This window comes from Diplotaxodon limnothrissa, linkage group LG14 (assembly GCF_057381915.1).
Source record: "Diplotaxodon limnothrissa isolate DT_005_m linkage group LG14, D_limnothrissa_male_GT1.1, whole genome shotgun sequence".
NCBI classification, from domain to species: Eukaryota; Metazoa; Chordata; class Actinopteri; order Cichliformes; family Cichlidae; genus Diplotaxodon; species Diplotaxodon limnothrissa.
The window spans coordinates 30,950,988-30,970,111 of record NC_140609.1 but is presented as its reverse complement, the minus strand read 5'-3'; the positions used below and the strand labels follow the sequence as shown (position 1 = coordinate 30,970,111).

The following is a 19,124-nucleotide window of genomic DNA, read 5'->3' as shown; positions in this document are numbered from 1 at the left end:
AAGTAAAATTGGAGGCAGAACCTTCAGTTTTAGGCCCCTTTTATGTGGAACCAGCTTCCAATTTGAATTCGGGGGACACACACTATCTCTACTTTTAAGATTAGGCTCAAAACCTTTCTTTTTTCTAAAGCATATATTTTGGGCTGGATCAGGTGATCCCCATCCACCCTTAGTTATGCTGCAAGAGGCATAGGCTGCTGGGGGATTCCCATGATGCATTGAGTAGTCCTTTTCAGTCACCTTTCTCATTCACCATTTGTTAATAGAAGTCTCGGCATTGAATCATTAATTACTATTAATCTCTGGCTCCCTTCCACAAAGGGAGTATTTCGTCCCACTGTCGTGATAGTTATAATAGGGGATAATAGGGTATATGATTGTTGGGTTTTTGTCTGTATGTTCTGTTGTAGGGCCTACCTTACAATATAAAGAGCCTTGATGTTGTTGTGATTAGGCACTCTATAAATAAAATTGAATTGAAATTAAATCTTTAAAAACAAGGAGGAGGACACAGTCATTTTATTTAAAAAAAATCTTTGTTACAGCAAAACATATATTGTAATCCACTGATGGATAAGAATCACTGGAACAAAATATTAGTGATTCCATCGTTTTCCTACATTTACTAACCCTAATAAATAGTCTTAAATAAAAATATATGCAAGTGGTTTATTGTTAATTTTATTTTCAAAATTAGCCTTTTGTGCTTTGTTCTTCTGTGAAAGTAAACATGTAAATATCTCACAGCAGGAAAGCTATTACAGCAAAAAGAGTAGAAAAAGTTTTCAAAGTTGAGCTCATATTACTTTGAAATCAATAGCACTTGCACATTGTTTTCCTGTTTTCCCATATGTCTGTGTTAGTCCTCTCGTAGATAAGCCTCATGCACCTCAGGCCCATCACGATCCTCAAGGAAGGCAGCATATTCTGCCATCCTCTGGATCTCTTCTACTTTTGTCTCAGCCAGCTTCTTTTCTGCCTCTGCAGAAAGTTTCTGTGCTTCTTCCACCTGCGACTGGGCCACCTGGATGTTTGTCCTCATTGAGATGGATGCCTGGTGAGCTCCTGGAAACACAGATTCATTTTGTCAGATTTCTAAGTAAAAATATAGGTGTATGCAACTATTCTCAGAACTTTATAAAGTAACAGCACATGTTTCAAATTTGATTGTAATGACTTCATTCATCCATAATTCAGGAAAATATTCTTCTCACCTGAAGTGCACGCTGCCTCAGCTGCCATTTTACACAGGCTGATGGCATTGATCCAAGCTGATTCATAACGTTTGCATTCGACTAGTCTTTCACTAGCCTGTTAAGACAGAGAGAAGTGACAAACTCAATAATTTTGTGGTGTAAAAGCTAATTTCCAAAATATAAACTCAACACAAAAGTACATTAAACATTTGTTTTAACCTCTTAAGCCCCAACGCCCGCTGATACGGGGGCAAAAGGCAGGCGATCAGGTAGGCTTGGGGCTTAAGAGGTTAAGAACAAAGAGGACAACACACACCAACCTCTGCACGCCAGCCATTGATCGCTTGCTGGAGTGAATCCTCCTCTGCTGGGGTAATTTTTCCCAGTGAGGCCAAATATTGTCTTTGAAAAGCAATGCGTGAGTGCACAGCCTGTGAGTAAACAGAGGGAACAAAAGCAGTCAGTTACAGTACACAGCAACATTTGAATTACAAACTCAGAAGAGTTTGTAGGACACTGAAAAGTATTTCGGGCTACTTGTGTAAATTCAAATCAGACATACAAGACTTTATTTTAGATTTTTTGCAAATTTTATCCATTGTCTCTCAGTTTTTGTAAATTGGTCCAAGTAAATTAAATTCCAAAGTTTATTGTCACCATATTTAATATTAGGCTGAAAACTGCTGCAGTATATTACTGAATAGATGTGTCCAGATGTTTTTGTCCTCTCATATTTGTGTTGAATTTAAAAGAAGCTTTTTTAAATCTTTTGGGATATGAAATTTTACAAACCATGTCTTACACACTGTAAAAACCTACCTTTGAATAGTCTGCAAGGGCATCAAAGTAAGCCAAGGTGGTCTGGGAGAGGAAAGTACATGAGCTGTCTGTAATCACTGAGGCAGCTCTTCTGATCAGAGAGTCATGTGAGAGGTTTTCCACTTGCTGCAAACAAATCAGTGTTTTTTAGTCTTTTCTTTAATTTCTCCATATGTATATTATCTATAAGAAGAAGAAATTTTCCTGAAGAGTCAACATTAGTGCTAGTTGTAGGTGACTGTACTAATTCATACTTCTATGATATTTTTGGAGACTCACCCACCTGTGTAAAACGGACAGTGCAAAACCCACGGGCAACGCTTAAAGATGCTATGCTCATGTGTGAAGGCTTTATCGGTTCCCCAAACTTCTGGTTTCCAGGTATCCTGCTCTCAGAGCTGCTGTAGAAACAGTGCAGAACGTTAGGAGTAGGACCAGCAAACAAATTAATGATATTTCATTTTGAAATGCTGTGAGTTATTGTCCTATGATCTGATTTGGACCAACTTGTGGTAAATATCAATTAGTACCAAAGATCAAAGTCCGGCTTTAACTTTGCAAAGCATTTTGTTGAATATTTATTCTTAACTTACCCGAGGAAACGAATGCAGGCTGCTCCTCTCCTCAGCACGCTCTTGCTGGTCCGCAGCACTGAAATATCTATCTGATTCCGCACAAGTCCTGTAGCGGCACGGCTCGCACACACTGAACACTGACGAACAGCTTGCATTTTGCAGATTAATTTGATCTGCTGCACTTACAGAGTCTATTTATCTAATCTGTAAAATAAGTTCCTGGCTGGAGGTTTTTCTGTTCAGTTTAAACCTTGCACTTTTCTCACTGTTGCCTTTCCTTAGTAAAAGTCTTACTTGCTGCTAGAGAGGTTTGAATCTGCTCTGTGAATAAAAACTATCATGTCTTGTCAGTATTTATAGTGACTCAGCACCACTCAATTACGCAAAAGGCATTGATCTGTTGACTGTCCCTGCAAATGTGCGTATTTGGTGTTATCTCTAAAACCCTGTAGATACGTGCAGGTTAGAGACCATTTGTGCTGGTTGTGGACTTTCTATCTTTTACTATGTCTATCACTGCTTAGGGTTTATATGTATGGCTAGATGTAGTTAATGGCAAAAAGTTTACCAACTTTCATTACATTTTAATTTGAAAAAAAAAAAGCAAAACAACTATTTTTACTCATACAATTTCCCACACCTGAAAAGGGGCTTTTATTTCATAATGTACAATTAGGGTTAGGGCAGAGCAGAAGATTGATAAAGCACAAGGGCCAAACTCTGTTTTTCATTTTTCATTATCATTTTTTGGAATGTTGCATAACTACAACGAAAGTCAGTAGCCACTACCTAGAACAACAAACTACTGGGAGTTGCATTGTGGGTAATATAGGTGTTTTGAACAGGCTTATTGAAGCTAGTAACTTCAAATGAAACCACCCCAGGTTAACACAAGAGCCAAAGATTGGAAGTAGGGCTGTTGTGCATGCTCACATTGGTGAGGAAATGAGACAGGAGAGACCAAGGATTGAGTGAAAATAATTAGGGAATTACAGGTAAAGCAAGACAAAGGTAGCAAGAAAAAAACAAAAGATGCATAAGGGAAAGTTTCCAAAATAGAAGGAAGTGACTGTAAGTTGTGTACCACATCTGGTCATGGCACACTATACTCCTTGAAGAGGTAGATTTGTCACAATTCGGGTAGACTGTGGTGCATATGTAGTGCATTTGCTGTCTGTGCCTAACGTCAGCATTTCTTCATCAACTACCACTGTGAAAATCACTATGTTGTGTGTAATTTATGGTACTGCAAATCTATCACTTTGCATACAGATTTCCATACAGACTCATAGGGAGAGGGGTTTTCACTAACTGCATGTCACTGAGTGTAAATGGCCTATACATCAGTCGAACGGTTGACAAATGGACTGAAATAGGGAAGAGAGCAATATTGAAGTTCACTAAGAATGTGAAAAGTATGCAAAAACATCAACGATTAAAAAAATACAGAACATAACTGAAACAGATATTTGGTTTATTTCTGCTGCACTATTTTCAGACACTTTCTCGCCTCCCCCCCCCCCTTTTGGATCAAGTTAATCTTGTATGAACAATATGACATAAGTGCAGCACTGAGTCCATTGTTTTGTACAAGTCATCTAAACTGTGTTCAAAACAAACAATGTTAAAATAGAAAGTTTTAATTACTAATGCAAATCTTAAGATATCAAATATGCCAAGATGAATTTTGGCAGGTAGTTTTTCAAAATGATGCACAAAACATTACAAATGTTTTCTTTTCCAAAATAAACTTTTTGTGTTGGAATCCAAAAAGAGACTACAGTTGTTTATGGTGGAGAAAGAGGGCCTCAGTTGGGAAATGAGGAACTGCTGATGTCATAAGCTTCGGTTTTAATTTTTTTTTTCTTTGTAAGTACTGCATTAAATAAGCTGATATGATCAGATAATAAATTGACTTCAACAGGTTTAAAACTACTTTGAGGAAAATGACTGGAGAAACTATATACTTAGGTGTTGAATCTCAGGAAAACTTTACAACATGATGAGCACATTGGATGGTCATACAATTGGGCCAACACTGTAGCAAAATAATGCATCATTTCTTCGTCAAATCTGCATTACACACATACTTCACCTTCTCTGCGTTTCTCTCTGTGTGCATTTAATGTTCCACTAAAACTCAACTGGCCAAAAGTCTGGCAATTGCCCTTTGTCTGATGCAATGAAAGTTATTTGCTGAGCTGGGTTCAAAAAACAGAAAGTTTGTTTTGGACAGAACTGTGGCCCTGTCCTCTGGGGTCCTCATTACTGACGCAGAACTTACGTAAACAGCTGACAAACCCCCATGAGCTGCTCTCTATAGAGTCAACTGGTTTGCCAAACAAAAGAAAACTTCGGGTTGCTCAATGGGACTCGAGAGCTTTGTGTTAATAATCAGCGAGTCTGTTAATTACTAAGCGGGGGACTTGGGACATGCCCTCTAACGGCCCTCTGGAGATTCAACACTCAATGAAGAAAAACCTCTTAATAGATTTCATCACCTTTTTTTAAAAAACAATACTGTTGTTGCACCTGCAGCTCTATGCTCTGATTACCAACTTGAGTGATGTTGTGCAAGAATGTTAAACATTGTCACAAAAAGATAATGCACTATGTCAAAGATACCACAGGTTTTGTGCCAGTAGGGTGTTTGCCATTTTTACAAGACCAGGACAAAAATCTAAGCAGCATATACTAGTACAGACCTGAAAATCACAGTTGGAGGATAAACAAAAATTAAATGGTGCATTGTGTTCAAAACATTCAGGCCATTCCTGCTGGAGTTCTGATATACAGAGGTCCACATATTTGTCCTCCTATCTGGCAAAAACATTACTTCTCATATGATACCAGCAATTATCATCGTTAAAACCTTACTGAACACTTAATCACATGTCTGAACATAATCCTGGACTTCATCAAGAGTCTGATGGTCTGTTTAAGTAGCTTTGAGCCATTGACAGTTTTGGACAATCCACTACAAACTAAGATAGTATGACCAGGTAGAGTAAACTTAGATTCTGGTAAAAACCCAAAGCCAAATCTTAGCTAGATGTCTAAATTCTTTACCAGTGATACTGCATTTAGAGCTGCCAGACCAAATGTGAGCAATAGTGTGCCATCTAGCCCACCAACCATTTTCCATTTTCCACTTTGTTAAAAATACTGACTGAAGGGGTTCAAACTCTAAAACATTTTATTTTATTGATAATCAAGCAAATTATTTTTAACTTGCAGCTAACTATACATTTTATCAAATGTTTTTTTAAATATAAAAAAACATCTTAAAGCATTAGATTCTTGTACTACATTTTCTTGCATTTTCTCTAACAATTATGTCCAACATATAACCAGAACTGGCCCACCAAATGTCCAATCTGTCATAGTGGATGGCTTACAAAATGTGGAAATTTTAAGAACAAAGTGGTGTGCATTTTGGACCTACATCTGCATTTTCATCAGTATCAGCATTTGTGGCTTTTCTACTGTGTTCGAGCCTTTTTCCGTGCCCTCAAAGTACAGCTTTTGGTACACATGAACCTTCATTGCATAAGAGGCTTCCAACATGGAGCCAAGTTCAGCAAACTTTTAAGCCTGTGGGATGGAAAAACACTGAGCTTAGGAAGGTAATTACTGTTCTGGTTTATGATCATTTAGGTGTTTTTTAATTCTTGGCTGTTGGTTTAAATATTTTATATATCTTGATTATGAAGGTTAACATATACATTAAATTCTTTGACCCTACAGTCTTTTCTAGGGATGGGTACCAGTATGCACCGGATAGTAACCAGACTGAAAAGCAGTGCACATTTTGGTGCTTTATTTCGGTGCTTTTTTTTACTGAGATGTCATACACAGCAAATTCAAAAGTGTTAAATGTTTTGGTGTTAATAGTCTTCTTGCAAAAGTAGAGTTAATTTTACTCTAAGCAGAGTCACATTCTTTTAATGTAACTCTGAGGTGTAAAATGATAGTAGTTAAAATCGAGTGTTAAAAATGAGTGTTTCTCTGTCAAATCTGGAGGTGTTACAATGGAAACATTAACTCTTGACCTCTTAACTCTGAACTCCTAGAGGGGCTATGACACCAACAGAGTAAATTCACAGACTCCGCCCCTAGCACGGCTCCAATCGAAGCTGAAGTGAAGCCGTTTCAGAACATTTTGCTCTACATATTTGAGTTGTTTGCCATGCTTGGTAAGTCATTTTTCAAAGATTGTTTCAATTATTATTATGAGCTTTTACTTCTGTGGCTCTTTGGAGTTGAGACAAAGCTGTGTGAAAGGCATTAGCCATGTTGCTCGGTGATAGCATAATATTCTGTTTTAGCTAGCTGAAAGGTATTGTTTGCGGGCAAATACCACAGCCTTGAAAAAAGCTTGCATGTGAATTTTCAGTCAAACTTTTGGTCAAATACACCTAAAACAATGTCTAGAATGTGAAATGTTGGTATAATGGTGCTACTTGAAGCCTGAAAACGATCGCCCATAAAAAAAAACGAGCAAATAGCAGTAGCAGACGTCCTGACTCGATTCTACGTTAGCATAGATCCCTCCAGAGTTTTGTGCACACGGTTTAGGTAAAAATGAAAAAGGTTGAGGTTTTACATTTAGTTCAGTATTACCTGTTGCCTGTGTCCTTGTCTTTTGGGAAAATACTTTACACAAGTAATGGCTCAAAGAGGATTCCTTTTTTTTTTTTTTTTTTACTGTGCTGCAATTGTTTACTGGATTGTTTGTGCCATTAATTAGTGTCAACTAATTTTTATTCAATCTCCGCACAGGATATGCTTGTGAAGATGGAATATGGGGGAGAGCAGAAGTGCGTTGAAGTTCCACAAAGGGATGAATGAAGGACATGCATATTGTATTGAAGAAATAAGTGATGAGAATGCTGTTATTTGCATTTACCATGTCAGACCTTTTGATAAACAAAATTCTAATGAAGTGAGAACATGTATACTGTTACATCTTTCAGAAAATGTTTTGAAATTGTGGTGCACAGTTCAGAATAAATGTTTTTCAAAAACCATTGCATCTTTTTAGTAAATGTTTATTTCCAAAAGAAATTTCTAGAAGTTCAGAACAGTAAAATTCCCGCTTTTTAGAATGAATTAGAAGATAACTCTTACGTAGTTAAACTAAAATACTCTTTGAGAGTTAATATATAAACTCTTAACACCAAGTGTTAAATTATCAACTCCAGACAGATTTGGTGTTTAACACTAAATCAGAGTTAACGTACCAACTCTCCAAAAAGAGTTAAATTAACACTCTCTGGTGTGGACCCATATAGACACTTTAATAGTGTTGAAATCAAATCCGACAGTGTTAATATGGACATGCTGGATTTGCTGTGTACACTTTGGATTCTAGCCAATCATTTTACCTTTCCAAGGATAGTAGGCAGGCCCAGGTACGTACATTCTTTTAGAGCAGAGCTACAGATTAAAAATGCCCAAGGCGAAGTGGTCAAAAGTCTGGCTGTACTTCACAGCAAAAGATGCAAACTCAGCAGCCTGCAACAAGTGCTTTAAGCTGATACTGTGCAAAGGAGGTAACACCTCGAATCTGATGAAACACCTGACGACGCATAGCGTTTTTTTAAAAGCCAAGAAATGCACCGTATTTGATAGCTTGCTGCGAGACCTCACACCGAGCGCATCTACTGCGGGTGTGGTGCCTGTTATCGGACCCGGAGTTAGCAACATCCCCCAAGAACCCGAAGAGGAGAGTCCTGGCCCCTAGCCCTGCCAGTGTAGCAGAAATGATGACGGATGATGATGGCAGCAGCAGCCGTTCTTCTCTGCGTGAGTAGCTTCATGTTGTTCGTGTGTAATTTACGTTGAGTAGGCTCACCACGTTATTACATTAATGCATGTAAGGTGAACTAGCAAACACCATCGTAGTTACATGCGGCTGTCCTCTTGTTTGATGGCAGATACTCCCTTCACCCTGGCCAAAAATGACCAAAGAAAAAGTGGGAAACAGCTAAACATGAGAGGTTTTTGGACAAAGTTTGTGTTTTTTCCATTGTTTAAGCACTGCTTCCAGCCAAAAGTGATACCATATATGCCCTATAGCTGCAGAAAAGGCTAACATTGTTATCTTTTTACAAAAAAACAGCTAAACATGAGAGGTTTTTGGACAAGGTTTGTGTTCTCCATTCTTTAAGCAGCGGTTTGAGCACTGTTTAAACACCTGCACCGTTTCAAAAGTACCGGTTTGGCACCGGTATCGGATAAAACCTAAACGATACCCATCCCTAGTCTTTTCAGGAGGACATTTAAAGGAAATAGCGTAGGACTGAGGCCTGATGATCTTAATGCTAGTCCCAAAAGCATGTTGCTAAAATGAAACTTTCCAGTAAAAAAATAATGATGACAGCATACTGTTTGTTACTTAACCATTATTAGTAGACATTTGTTCCTGTGCTTGCAAGCCAGGCTTGACACCCCAGCATAATTTCTTCTGTCTTTATATAGCAGCTACTGAAAAGCTAATGCTGAGACTTCCTATTATCTAAAACCACTGGATTGGACCACAACAGCTACAGCCATCTTTTTCATACAATCTGTGCTAGAAGGCATGATATATCAGTGCTTCAAAACCACATTTTGGGTCACTAGGTGAGGTCAAGGTAGCTACATTTATTTTATAATCGGAGTAAGAACTGTGCCTTTTAGTCAATTTAGAAAAATCTATAGAAGTTATGTCTTTTTTGTACTGTAAACAAATGCAGCCACACCCTCATTAGTCACACCCAGATTAAGGTCTAACTGTATATAATTTTGTTAGCAAAATTTATTAGGTAAAAAAACTCATCCTACTAAGACATTGCTACACCAAAAAATACTGCAAAGCTCAGATGATAATGATCTACATTTATTGTGGTTTTACTTAATACATTTTTACTTTTGCTATTGTATTTTGCTGCTCAGGAAAGCTCACTGGCTCACATACCCCTCCACTAAATATAATATAGTTTATATTCAGGGTATTTGTGTTTTGTACTGTTTAAAAAAAAGAACATTTACTTTTTTAATGTACGCTAATATTTTAGCACCAGTAATTGTGAAATTTTAATGATCTTTGTTGTCAATATGAGCAGTGAAATTAAAGTGAATTTAAGGAAAAAAAGTAAAAATACAAATTGATAACATTTAGTCAGTATCAACTGCTGCTTTTGATGCCTTACAACACAGGTGTCGGACTCCAGGCCCTGAGGGCCGGTGTCCTGCAGGTTTTAGATGTGTCCTTGATCTAACACAGCTGATTCAAATGGCTAAATTTCCTCCTCGAAATGTCCTGAAATTCTCCAAAGACCTGGTATTGATCTAATCATTTGATTCAGGTGTGTTGACCCAGGGTGAGGTCTAAAACCTGCAGGACACCGGCCCTCGAGGCCTGGCGTTTGACACCCCTGCCTTACAATATAGAATCACTTGTCTGTTTAACTTCCTTTCATGGATCCTGTGATAAAAGGTGCTTTATCCTTTTCCCCTACAGTAATCTGTAGTTAATGAGAACCATGATGCTTAATGACGATAGCATGAAATTAATATATCTCTGGGGAATCAGCACTGAGTCAAACATAAGATAACCGATGCCAAACAGATCAGACAAGAGAAGACCATCTTTGACACTTTGATTGCTGAAAACATGTTGTGTGCTGAGAAGAAGAGAAATCTGAGCTCTTCTAACAGACAAAGTCATTGTTATTAGGTGAGCGAGGCACTGTCTCATTTTAATGGGTAAATGGTTTGTATTACAGGGTGATTTGACTTTACTGATTATTTTATTAACATGAGGCAGCTAATTTCTGTTGTAAATGTAAATGATAGTATGCATTATGTTTTATTTTATCTTCTGTATATGGAAGTTTAAGTTGTGCTTTTTTTTAACAGGTGTGCTGCAACTTAAAGCTGCAGAATGCAGAATCTGACTGAACTCCCTTTTAATGCAACTTCCCAGAAAAGCCTGTCTGTTATCATCAAAGTATGTGCAGTTATCCCCTTCTTCTGCACCTTCCTCTACTGCATTGTTGTCATGCTGCATGTGTTTGCATCTCACAGGCAGTTCCTAAACACTCCACGTTACATCCTGTTTGCCCACATGTTGATCAATGACACCCTGCAGCTTCTGTCCTCTGTGCTGCTTTTCCTACTTGTAATGGGTCAGGTAAAATTTCCCATTTTCTATTGTGTTCCTCTGCTGTTCATATCCACTGTTACTTATCAGAACACACCTTTAATCCTGGCTGCAATGTCCCTGGAGCGTTATGTTGCCATCTTCTATCCCCTGCAGCGCCCGGCCACCTGGCGCTCAGGCCGTATCTGGATCATTAATCTTTGTCTGTGGCTTACAAGTTGCATGTTCCACATCATTGAGTACTCCATCAGAAAACAGCGTCCTGCTGTAGATGTCCTCTCTACACCTGTACTCTGCAAAAATATACTTATCAACTCATCTCCAATCCAAGCATTATTCAGAACTGCTGTGAGTGTGATGTTCTTTGCAGTTGTGGCTGTTGTCATCTTCTTCACATATGTGAGAATCCTGCTGGAAACCAGGAAGCTGAGACAGGACAGAGTATCTGTGAATAAAGCCAAGCACACTGTGCTGCTGCACGGCTTTCAGCTGCTTCTGTGCATGTTGGCTTTCACGCTCCCCATCACTGAAAGTCTCACATTGTTATACACTAACTGGCCAGTGGAAGACATTGCCTTTTTCAATTATTTCTGTTTTATCCTAATCCCACGCTTTCTTAGCCCACTCATCTACGGCTTCAGAGATCACAGTCTGAGGGGCTACATTGGGAAAACATTCCTCTGCTGCTTAGACACAGTCAAGCCCCATTTCAGAAGCAAACAGCAGGACAGCTTGTCTGCTTCTTGAAAAAAAAACAGTTTAGACTCCTGCAGAAAACCTGTTCAGAGTATCTGCATCTCTGTCTGTCGGTTGCCCGAATGAACACTAATGAACAGCAATTTTTTATGCTGTGATTATTTTTTTCATTCACACTGGCCATGAACAGATTCCTTCTTATACTGCACGTGGAACAAACTAATATCATGAAGTGACAGTAAGTGGAAAAAGTTACACTGAAGCGAAAACAAACTCTTTGTATTACTGTTCCTCCTCTAAAGCTCAACATATATACATGTATATATAAATGCTAAATTAAGATATCCACTTTATTTGTCTGATTAATATGTTTCTAAAGCTTCATATTACCTTCACATATTTTTGCACAGAACAGGGAATCTGACTCATGAAAGGGGCTCTGTAATTATCAGGTAAATATTTACAGTAAATAAAAAAAAAAATTCCAGTGGTAATTTGAGCACATAAATATTGATTTGACTTCTTTTCCTTAAAAAGGCCAATAAAAGGTGTCTAAAATCTTAATAAGAAACTCGTCATGTTGGTCATGTGTTTGTGTCAGATTGCATGTTTGACTAAAAGTGTGATATTTGCACTAATAAATGTTTGACAACTCCATTACATCCCTAACCTACAATAGTTGTTTGAGTTTAGAGCGAATCTCAGAAAATACTTTTTTATTCTTGTTTCAATTTTGTCACTTTGTTAACAAAAATAAGTGCAACACTAAAAGATGTCCCTTTATACTGGAAGGAAATTCTATAAAATTGTGATAAAATGTCTTTATCATCTCAGTTTCATTTTTTAACACCTTGGTTAGTATTATCATGAAATCATCTTAAACTGCACTCTGGTTTAAAAAGTTGTCTTGATCAGCACTGGGGAAAATGTTCCCGATCTGAAATTAGTGAAAATGACCTTTTGAGCGAAGGATTTATTGATAATTTTGACATTAGTAATTTAATATGTAAATAAGATTTAAAAAATGAACTGGCTAAATCTCTCGGACTGTCTGTGAAAACAATCATGACCCCAAATGTTTTAGAGATCTAAGGCTGTTAAACATAAACCAGCAGAGACTAAAAATCTGTGCCAGAACCATCAGACAAGATTACTCAATTGTGGGAGTGAATTTAGCAGAACTTTTGAATGCATATGTTGCACATATTAAGATGAATTGAAACCAGTGTAGCTTTGTGAGTTTGCCTTTACTGCAAATGTATAGACATTGTACAAATGTGTAACAACGCACTATCTCACACAGCTCATTCAGGCTCACTGCCTTTGTCCTGCAGATGTCGCTGTGATTCCAAACACGGTTTTTAAACTGTTTTTAGGAGCAGATGATTTCTCTTTTATTTTCAGATTTTAAAATACTGACTTCACAGTAAAACGTAACAAAATATTGCAAATATATATGTGTGTATATATATATATATATATATATATATATATATATATATATATATATATATATATATAGCAAAAATATATCGCATTATTTGCTCAGACTGAACTTATTTAATCAGAAACAGCATCCTTGACAACCCCATAAATCTGATGATATTGGTGAGCACATGAACGCAAATTAATCGTTCTGAATGAATCCAGGCTGTATGTATGATATGATGAACAGAGGGCGAAGACTGATCTCAGATCAGCTGAGAGCCTGCTCCAAATGCAGAAGCGGTACTGTTCAGCAAAAACGGGGAGACGCAATTAAAGTCAATGGAGAGGCTTGTATAAACCTTATATGTATGATATTATTTAAAAAATGCAGAAAAAATAGATTTAAGGTTTTTGTGGCTTTATTTCACTATGTTGGATGCAGGATCACTGATACAAAACATACTAAGTCACTTCCCGCTAATTTATACAAATAACTCAATAGTTCTTCTGTGGAAGTGTTTCTAATTTTGTGAAGGAATCTTTTGGTCACGAGAAATCAAACTTTGGCTTGATTGTGTCGTGGTCTGGGTGAGTGCTGGGGTTTTTCCACTGAGTCACAGTTCCACCCCTGGGTGGATTCGCTGCTTTCCTGCATGTCTCCACACCTGCTGGCAATTGAGCTGCCAGTACTTAAGACCAGCGGTCACCACTCCTCTTCGCTAAGTCTTCAGCTAATCACAGTTAGTGCGGGTCACCATAGTAGTTCACTGAAAGAGATTTTGTTTGCAAGGGGATTATATTCAACCTGTGCTTTTTCTTCCATCAGCTATCCTGTTGTCTGCCACCTCCATCTCCTGGCAATACACACTTTCATCCTGAAGCTAGTTTGGCAGCTCTTTGCGTCACAGCACCTCTCGGATTCACTCACCTGCCTGGTGAATGTTTCTTTATGGTTCACACTCACCAGGATTTACAGACACAGTCACTAAAACTTGTCTCCTCTCTTTCTAGTGTTCAGAGCCTCCAGGTCATGTTTCCTGCCCCTTGCCCCTGTACATATCCCCTCGTCACAATTCTCTAGTGCTTTCGTAAATCTAGTGTTTCTCATAGTTTAGCGTCACTCCTGTTTACCACCGTAATTGAATTCCCATGTTATTCCTCATAGCTCACAGTATTTGTCAGGTACGGAAGAGGATTAGGGCCACTGGAGAGGAGAGAAAAAAAAAAAAGAATTCTGACTTTAATCTCAGAATTTTTTTTTTTTTTTTTTTTCCCCCAGTGGCCCTAATCCTCTTCCGTAGTCAGGCCCTAGGAAATAAAGTTCTGTTTATTACGCTCGTCCGTGCCTCTGTGTATGATCTGCATTTGAATCTGGTTGTCGAGTTCGGCCTTGGCCGTGACAGATTGTGGTGGATTTTTGCAGTGTTTGAGCTGGAATAAGCTCAATATTTATGGTATTTATATGAGATACGGGTTTCCTTAAATCAGTCTAATATTCTAATTGATACTTTGCCCATGGAGGACTTTGGCAGATGTTAATTTAATACTTTATACCCAGAATTTGTATCTTTTTTTCATATTGTTCCTTTCGTCTGGTGAAAATAAGGTTTTGTGCATAAAAATGCTATTTTTATTATTGAGTTTTTATTTTCAGTCTGAAGACCCTGTTTAACAATACTGTATCTTCACACAGTTTTTATGCCAAAGTATTCGACCTGCACACAGAACTTTACAAAGGTCCAGCGGTCGCAATGGCCAACCCTCTGGTGGCTTGTACTTTGATCAGAACTCTTCATTCAGAGTGGCTGAATGTTGTCTACAGCAATGAAGCCCTCAAGAACCTACAAGGCTGCCCCTCTGCCTTCTTCAAAGACACATCTGTCCCCTCATCTCTGCTGTTGCCACCCAACCTCTCCCCATTCACCTTTTGCCTCTCTGCTGTCCAGTCCTCAGGTCCAGTTACAAGGAGGAAGAGGCTAATCTTGAAACTGGAAGACCTTAAGACTTTTCCCAAAGGTCTTCCCAAAAAGTTGATTCTGTTCATCTGGTCGTGACGTTTTCAGTGGGAGAAACATTTCGTCACTCATCCAGGGGACTTCTTCAGTCTCAGCTGACTGTAGGTTTCCCCAACTTTATAAACAGAACATTTGGATAATGACTGAAACCGGCACCACTGATTAATAATGGGTGGAAGGTCAGTTTATTGATCATTAAAATGCAAATTGATTAGTCACCACTGATCAATGGCCATGAGTACCATTCACAGAGAGTGACTTGTACTCAATGGCTGCAATCACAGTACTGTAAGATGGTGAAAGATGTACCCTTAGGCCCCTCCTCGATTCAGAGATGGTCTTTCCCTTTTCATGTGTCCATCCTCATCGTTGGAAGACTGTCCACTGGCCTGTAGGTGTAAATGGACTGCGGAATCCTGGCCTGACGAGTTAGCTCTTCTGTGTTGTGCCATCTTCTTAGCCAGAGGTCGTTTGGTTTCCCTGATGTATAAATCACTGCAATCCTCCTGGCACTTACTGTAACAGCATACGCTATATTACCATATTAGAGGCCAGATCCTTGGACCAGATTTTGCTGCAGTGTGTTTTGGGGTTGGAAAGCAGAGGAAACAGAGTAATATAAGTGGCACTCACAGCAACTGTTGAATTTGCATATCAGAAGATGAAGAAACTGACCGTACAGCCCATTGTTTGTCAGTGGTGCTCATTTCAGGCATTGTGCATATGTACTGTTTATAAAGTTGGAGAACCCTGCAGTCAGCTGAGACTGAAGAAGTCACTTGGCTGAGCAACAAAACTTTTCTCCCATCCAGATAAACAGAATAATTTAGAGGGGGTTTCCATACCTGGATGACTGAACATGCATCAAGACAATGTAAACTCTGTAACTATAACACTGACAGTATTATGAGGGAATTGCTTTGCTGGTCCAGGTAAAATTGCACTGCATGTGGCACAAAATGAGTCCTGCTTTATTACATTGTTAGTAAGAAACACTTAAAGGCCCATGTTTTACTCTTAGCTCAGAGTGAATATGATGATATAGTAAACTTGTTTTGTACTAAACCTAAAAGCTGGATTAAACTAAAAGGAAAAACTATGAACAGACAAATTAAAAATACTTTGATGCAACTGTGTAGAAAATAATTATAAAAAATGATACAGAAGTCTGCCTTAAATTAACCTTTCAATAACCCTACACTGACAGGCTCAATATGAAAGAGGCCTCACCAACATCCCCACATCACAAACTGTCTCTACACTGACTTCCACAGTCATTCTTAAAATTTAGTTGTACATAAATGTGGTCAAATGCCATCGCCCAGACGTTCACAAGCAGTTTATACAAGAAACAGCTGGCCCAATTAACCATGATCATTTGCAAGGTGTCCATTCAACAAAGTCAGTGTAATGTGAGGGCCAAGAGAGAGAGTTGGACCCCAAAAGCAGACACAACAGACCAAGATTTCCAAACACTGAAATCTTTATTCATCACAAAGAGGTCTGGGATAAGAGCAGGGCATTGAAAGGTAATCATGCAGGTGCAGCAGCAACTGTAACAGAAGGAGAGGAGGGTTATAAGCAGGCACTGAGAAAGATCGAGGATATTGCTGGGAGAAGTGTTGAGTCAGAGTTTGCGTGAAGAATAAAGTACGAAGGATCCAGGAGGGGCTTTTGCTGGGTGAGTGTCAATGGAGATGAGTGACGGCGGGCAGGACGGCAGGCAGGTGAGTTCTTTGATCCTTTTCAGATTTCCAATGAGCAATGGGTTGGCAGCAGCAGGTGAGTAGTCACGGGTAGCAGATCTGCTCCAGGAAATCCGAGGAAAGAACTGGTTAGTGTGGGTTAGTGTGGGATCCAGAAATGCCAAAGACTGAAGACAAAGAGAACAATAGATTAACACAGGATGTTACAAAGTTTAAACGAAGCATTGAGGCTGATTTACTGCTAAAGAATAGCTGACAAACTGGCGAAGACTAGAGGCGTGAGCTGGTCCTAAATACAGGTGAGCTAATTACTTACGATGCACTGCAGGTGAGGAGAAGAGGACGCATGAAACTGGGGGTGGAGATGGAGCTTGGTGCTCTGAAAAGGAAAAAACAATTTGTAGAAATACAAATTGAGAACATTTTTCCTAATTTGACTGTTGCAACTGCTGCTTTGGATGCCTTGCGATATAGAATCACTTGTTTGTTTAACTTCCTTTCATGGATCCTGTGATAAAAGGTGCTTTATCCTTTTCCCTACAGTAATCTGTAGTTAATGAGAACCATGATGCTTAATGACGATAGCATGAAATTAATTTATCTCTGGGGAATCAGCACTGAGTCAAACATAAGATAACCGATGCCAAACAGATCAGACAAGAGAAGACCATCTTTGACACTTTGATTGTTGAAAACATGTTGTGTGCTGAGAAGAAGAGAAATCTGAGCTCTTCTGTCAGACAAAGTCATTGTTATTAGGTGAGCGAGGCACTGTCTCATTTTAATGGGTAAATGGTTTGTATTACAGGGTGATTTGACTTTAATGATTACTTTATTAACATGAGGCAGCTAATTTCTGTTGTAAATGTAAATGATAGTATGCATTATGTTTTATTTTATCTCCTGTATATTGAAGTTTAAGTTGTGCTTTTTTTAACAGGTGTGCTGCAACTTAAAGCTGCAGAATGCAGAATCTGACTGAACTTCCTTTTAATGCAACTTCCCAAAAAAGCCTGTCTGTTATCATCAAAGTATGTGCAGTTATCCCCTTCTTCTGCACCTTCTTCTACTGCATTGTTGTCATGCTGCATGTGTTTGCATCTCACAGGCAGTTCCTAAACACTCCACGTTACATCCTGTTTGCCCACATGTTGATCAATGACACCCTGCAGCTTCTGTCCTCTGTGCTGCTTTTCCTACTTGTAATGGGTCAGGTAAAATTTCCCGTTTTCTACTGTTTTCCTCTGCTGTTCATATCCACTGTTACTTATCAGAACACACCTTTAATCCTGGCTGCAATGTCCCTGGAGCGTTATGTTGCCATCTTCTATCCCCTGCAGCGCCCGGCCGCCTGGCGCTCAGGCCGTATCTGGATCATTAATCTTTGTCTGTGGCTTACAAGCTGCATTTTCCTCATAATCGAGTACTCCATCGGAAAGCAGCGTCCTGCTGTAGATGTCCTCTCTACACCTCGACTTTGCATATATTTACTTATCAACTCATCTCCAATCCAAGCATTATTCAGAACTGCTGTGAGTGTGATGTTCTTTGCAGTTGTGGCTGTTGTCATCTTCTTCACATATGTGAGAATCCTGCTGGAAACCAGGAAGCTGAGACAGGACAGAGTATCTGTGAATAAAGCCAAGCACACTGTGCTGCTGCACGGCTTTCAGCTGCTTCTGTGCATGTTGGCTTTCACGCTCCCCATCACTGAAAGTCTCACATTGTTATACACTAACTGGCCAGTGGAAGACATTGCCTTTTTCAATTATTTCTGTTTTATCCTAATCCCACGCTTTCTTAGCCCACTCATCTACGGCTTCAGAGATCACAGTCTGAGGGGCTACATTGGGAAAACATTCCTCTGCTGCTTAGACACAGTCAAGCCCCATTTCAGAAGCAAACAGCAGGACAGCTTGTCTGCTTCTTGAAAAAAAAAAACAGTTTAGACTCCTGCAGAAAACCTGTTCAGAGTATCTGCATCTCTGTCTTTTTTCATTCACACTGGCCATGAACAGATTCCTTCTTATACTGCACGTGGAACAAACTAATATCATGAAGTGACAGTAAGTGGAAAAAGTTACACTGAAGCGAAAACAAACTCTTTGTATTACTGTTCCTCCTCTAAAGCTCAACATATATACATGTATATATAAATGCTAAATTAAGATATCCACTTTATTTGTCTGATTAATATGTTTCTAAAGCTTCATATTACCTTCACATATTTTTGCACAGAACAGGGAATCTGACTCATGAAAGGGGCTCTGTAATTATCAGGTAAATATTTACAGTGAATAAAAAAAAAAATTCCAGTGGTAATTTGAGCACATAAATATTGATTTGACTTCTTTTCCTTAAAAAGGCCAATAAAAGGTGTCTAAAATCTTAATAAGAAACTCGTCATGTTGGTCATGTGTTTGTGTCAGATTGCATGTTTGACTAAAAGTGTGATATTTGCACTAATAAATGTTTGACAACTCCATTACATCCCTAACCTACAATAGTTGTTTGAGTTTAGAGCGAATCTCAGAAAATAC

At 38.7% G+C, this 19,124-nt stretch overlaps 3 protein-coding genes and 1 long non-coding RNA gene across 5 annotated transcripts; 3 read left to right on the top strand and 1 right to left on the bottom strand.

Moving 5' to 3' along the window:
* Positions 1-505: 505 nt before the first annotated feature.
* Positions 506-2,912, bottom strand: LOC146619156 (diablo IAP-binding mitochondrial protein-like). 2 transcript variants are annotated; one of them, XM_085370273.1, is made up of 6 exons: positions 2,609-2,912; positions 2,299-2,413; positions 2,016-2,141; positions 1,517-1,627; positions 1,215-1,311; positions 506-1,065 (listed from the first exon to the last, which is right to left on the bottom strand). In XM_085370273.1, exons 1-6 carry the CDS (start codon positions 2,743-2,745, stop codon positions 860-862), a joined length of 792 nt encoding a protein of 263 aa, XP_085226399.1. In that variant the 5' UTR covers positions 2,746-2,912; the 3' UTR covers positions 506-859. The 2 variants fall into 2 exon arrangements, with proteins under 2 accessions (XP_085226399.1, XP_085226398.1); XM_085370272.1 differs by having other exon boundaries at positions 507-1,065; positions 2,299-2,416.
* Positions 2,913-6,149: 3,237 nt separating this feature from the next.
* LOC146619155 (uncharacterized) lies at positions 6,150-7,585 on the top strand. Its single transcript, XR_014906797.1, has 3 exons — positions 6,150-6,216; positions 6,664-6,786; positions 7,373-7,585. It is a non-coding gene; the product is annotated as an uncharacterized LOC146619155 (long non-coding RNA).
* A 200-nt stretch (positions 7,586-7,785) lies between these two features.
* LOC146619154 (odorant receptor 131-2-like) lies at positions 7,786-11,932 on the top strand. The gene is made up of 2 exons (XM_085370750.1): positions 7,786-8,398; positions 10,496-11,932. The coding sequence occupies exon 2, from the start codon at positions 10,521-10,523 to the stop codon at positions 11,484-11,486; it is 966 nt and encodes a 321-aa protein (XP_085226876.1). The 5' UTR covers positions 7,786-8,398; positions 10,496-10,520; the 3' UTR covers positions 11,487-11,932.
* A 5,617-nt stretch (positions 11,933-17,549) lies between these two features.
* LOC146619153 (odorant receptor 131-2-like) lies at positions 17,550-18,515 on the top strand. The gene has a single exon (XM_085371322.1). The coding sequence runs from the start codon at positions 17,550-17,552 to the stop codon at positions 18,513-18,515; it is 966 nt and encodes a 321-aa protein (XP_085227448.1).
* Positions 18,516-19,124: the final 609 nt, after the last annotated feature.

Coding starts and splice junctions, on each gene's coding strand:
- LOC146619156 (XM_085370272.1), bottom strand. CDS start 2,745: ATGCAAGCTGTTCGTCAGTGTTCAGTGTGTGCGAGCCGTGCCGCTACA. Junction 2,417..2,608: donor GCCTGCATTCGTTTCCTCGG/GTAAGTTAAGAA, acceptor CTGTTTCTACAG/CAGCTCTGAGAGCAGGATAC. Junction 1,628..2,015: donor CCCTTGCAGACTATTCAAAG/GTAGGTTTTTAC, acceptor GTTTACTCACAG/GCTGTGCACTCACGCATTGC.
- LOC146619154 (XM_085370750.1), top strand. CDS start 10,521: ATGCAGAATCTGACTGAACTCCCTTTTAATGCAACTTCCCAGAAAAGC.
- LOC146619153 (XM_085371322.1), top strand. CDS start 17,550: ATGCAGAATCTGACTGAACTTCCTTTTAATGCAACTTCCCAAAAAAGC.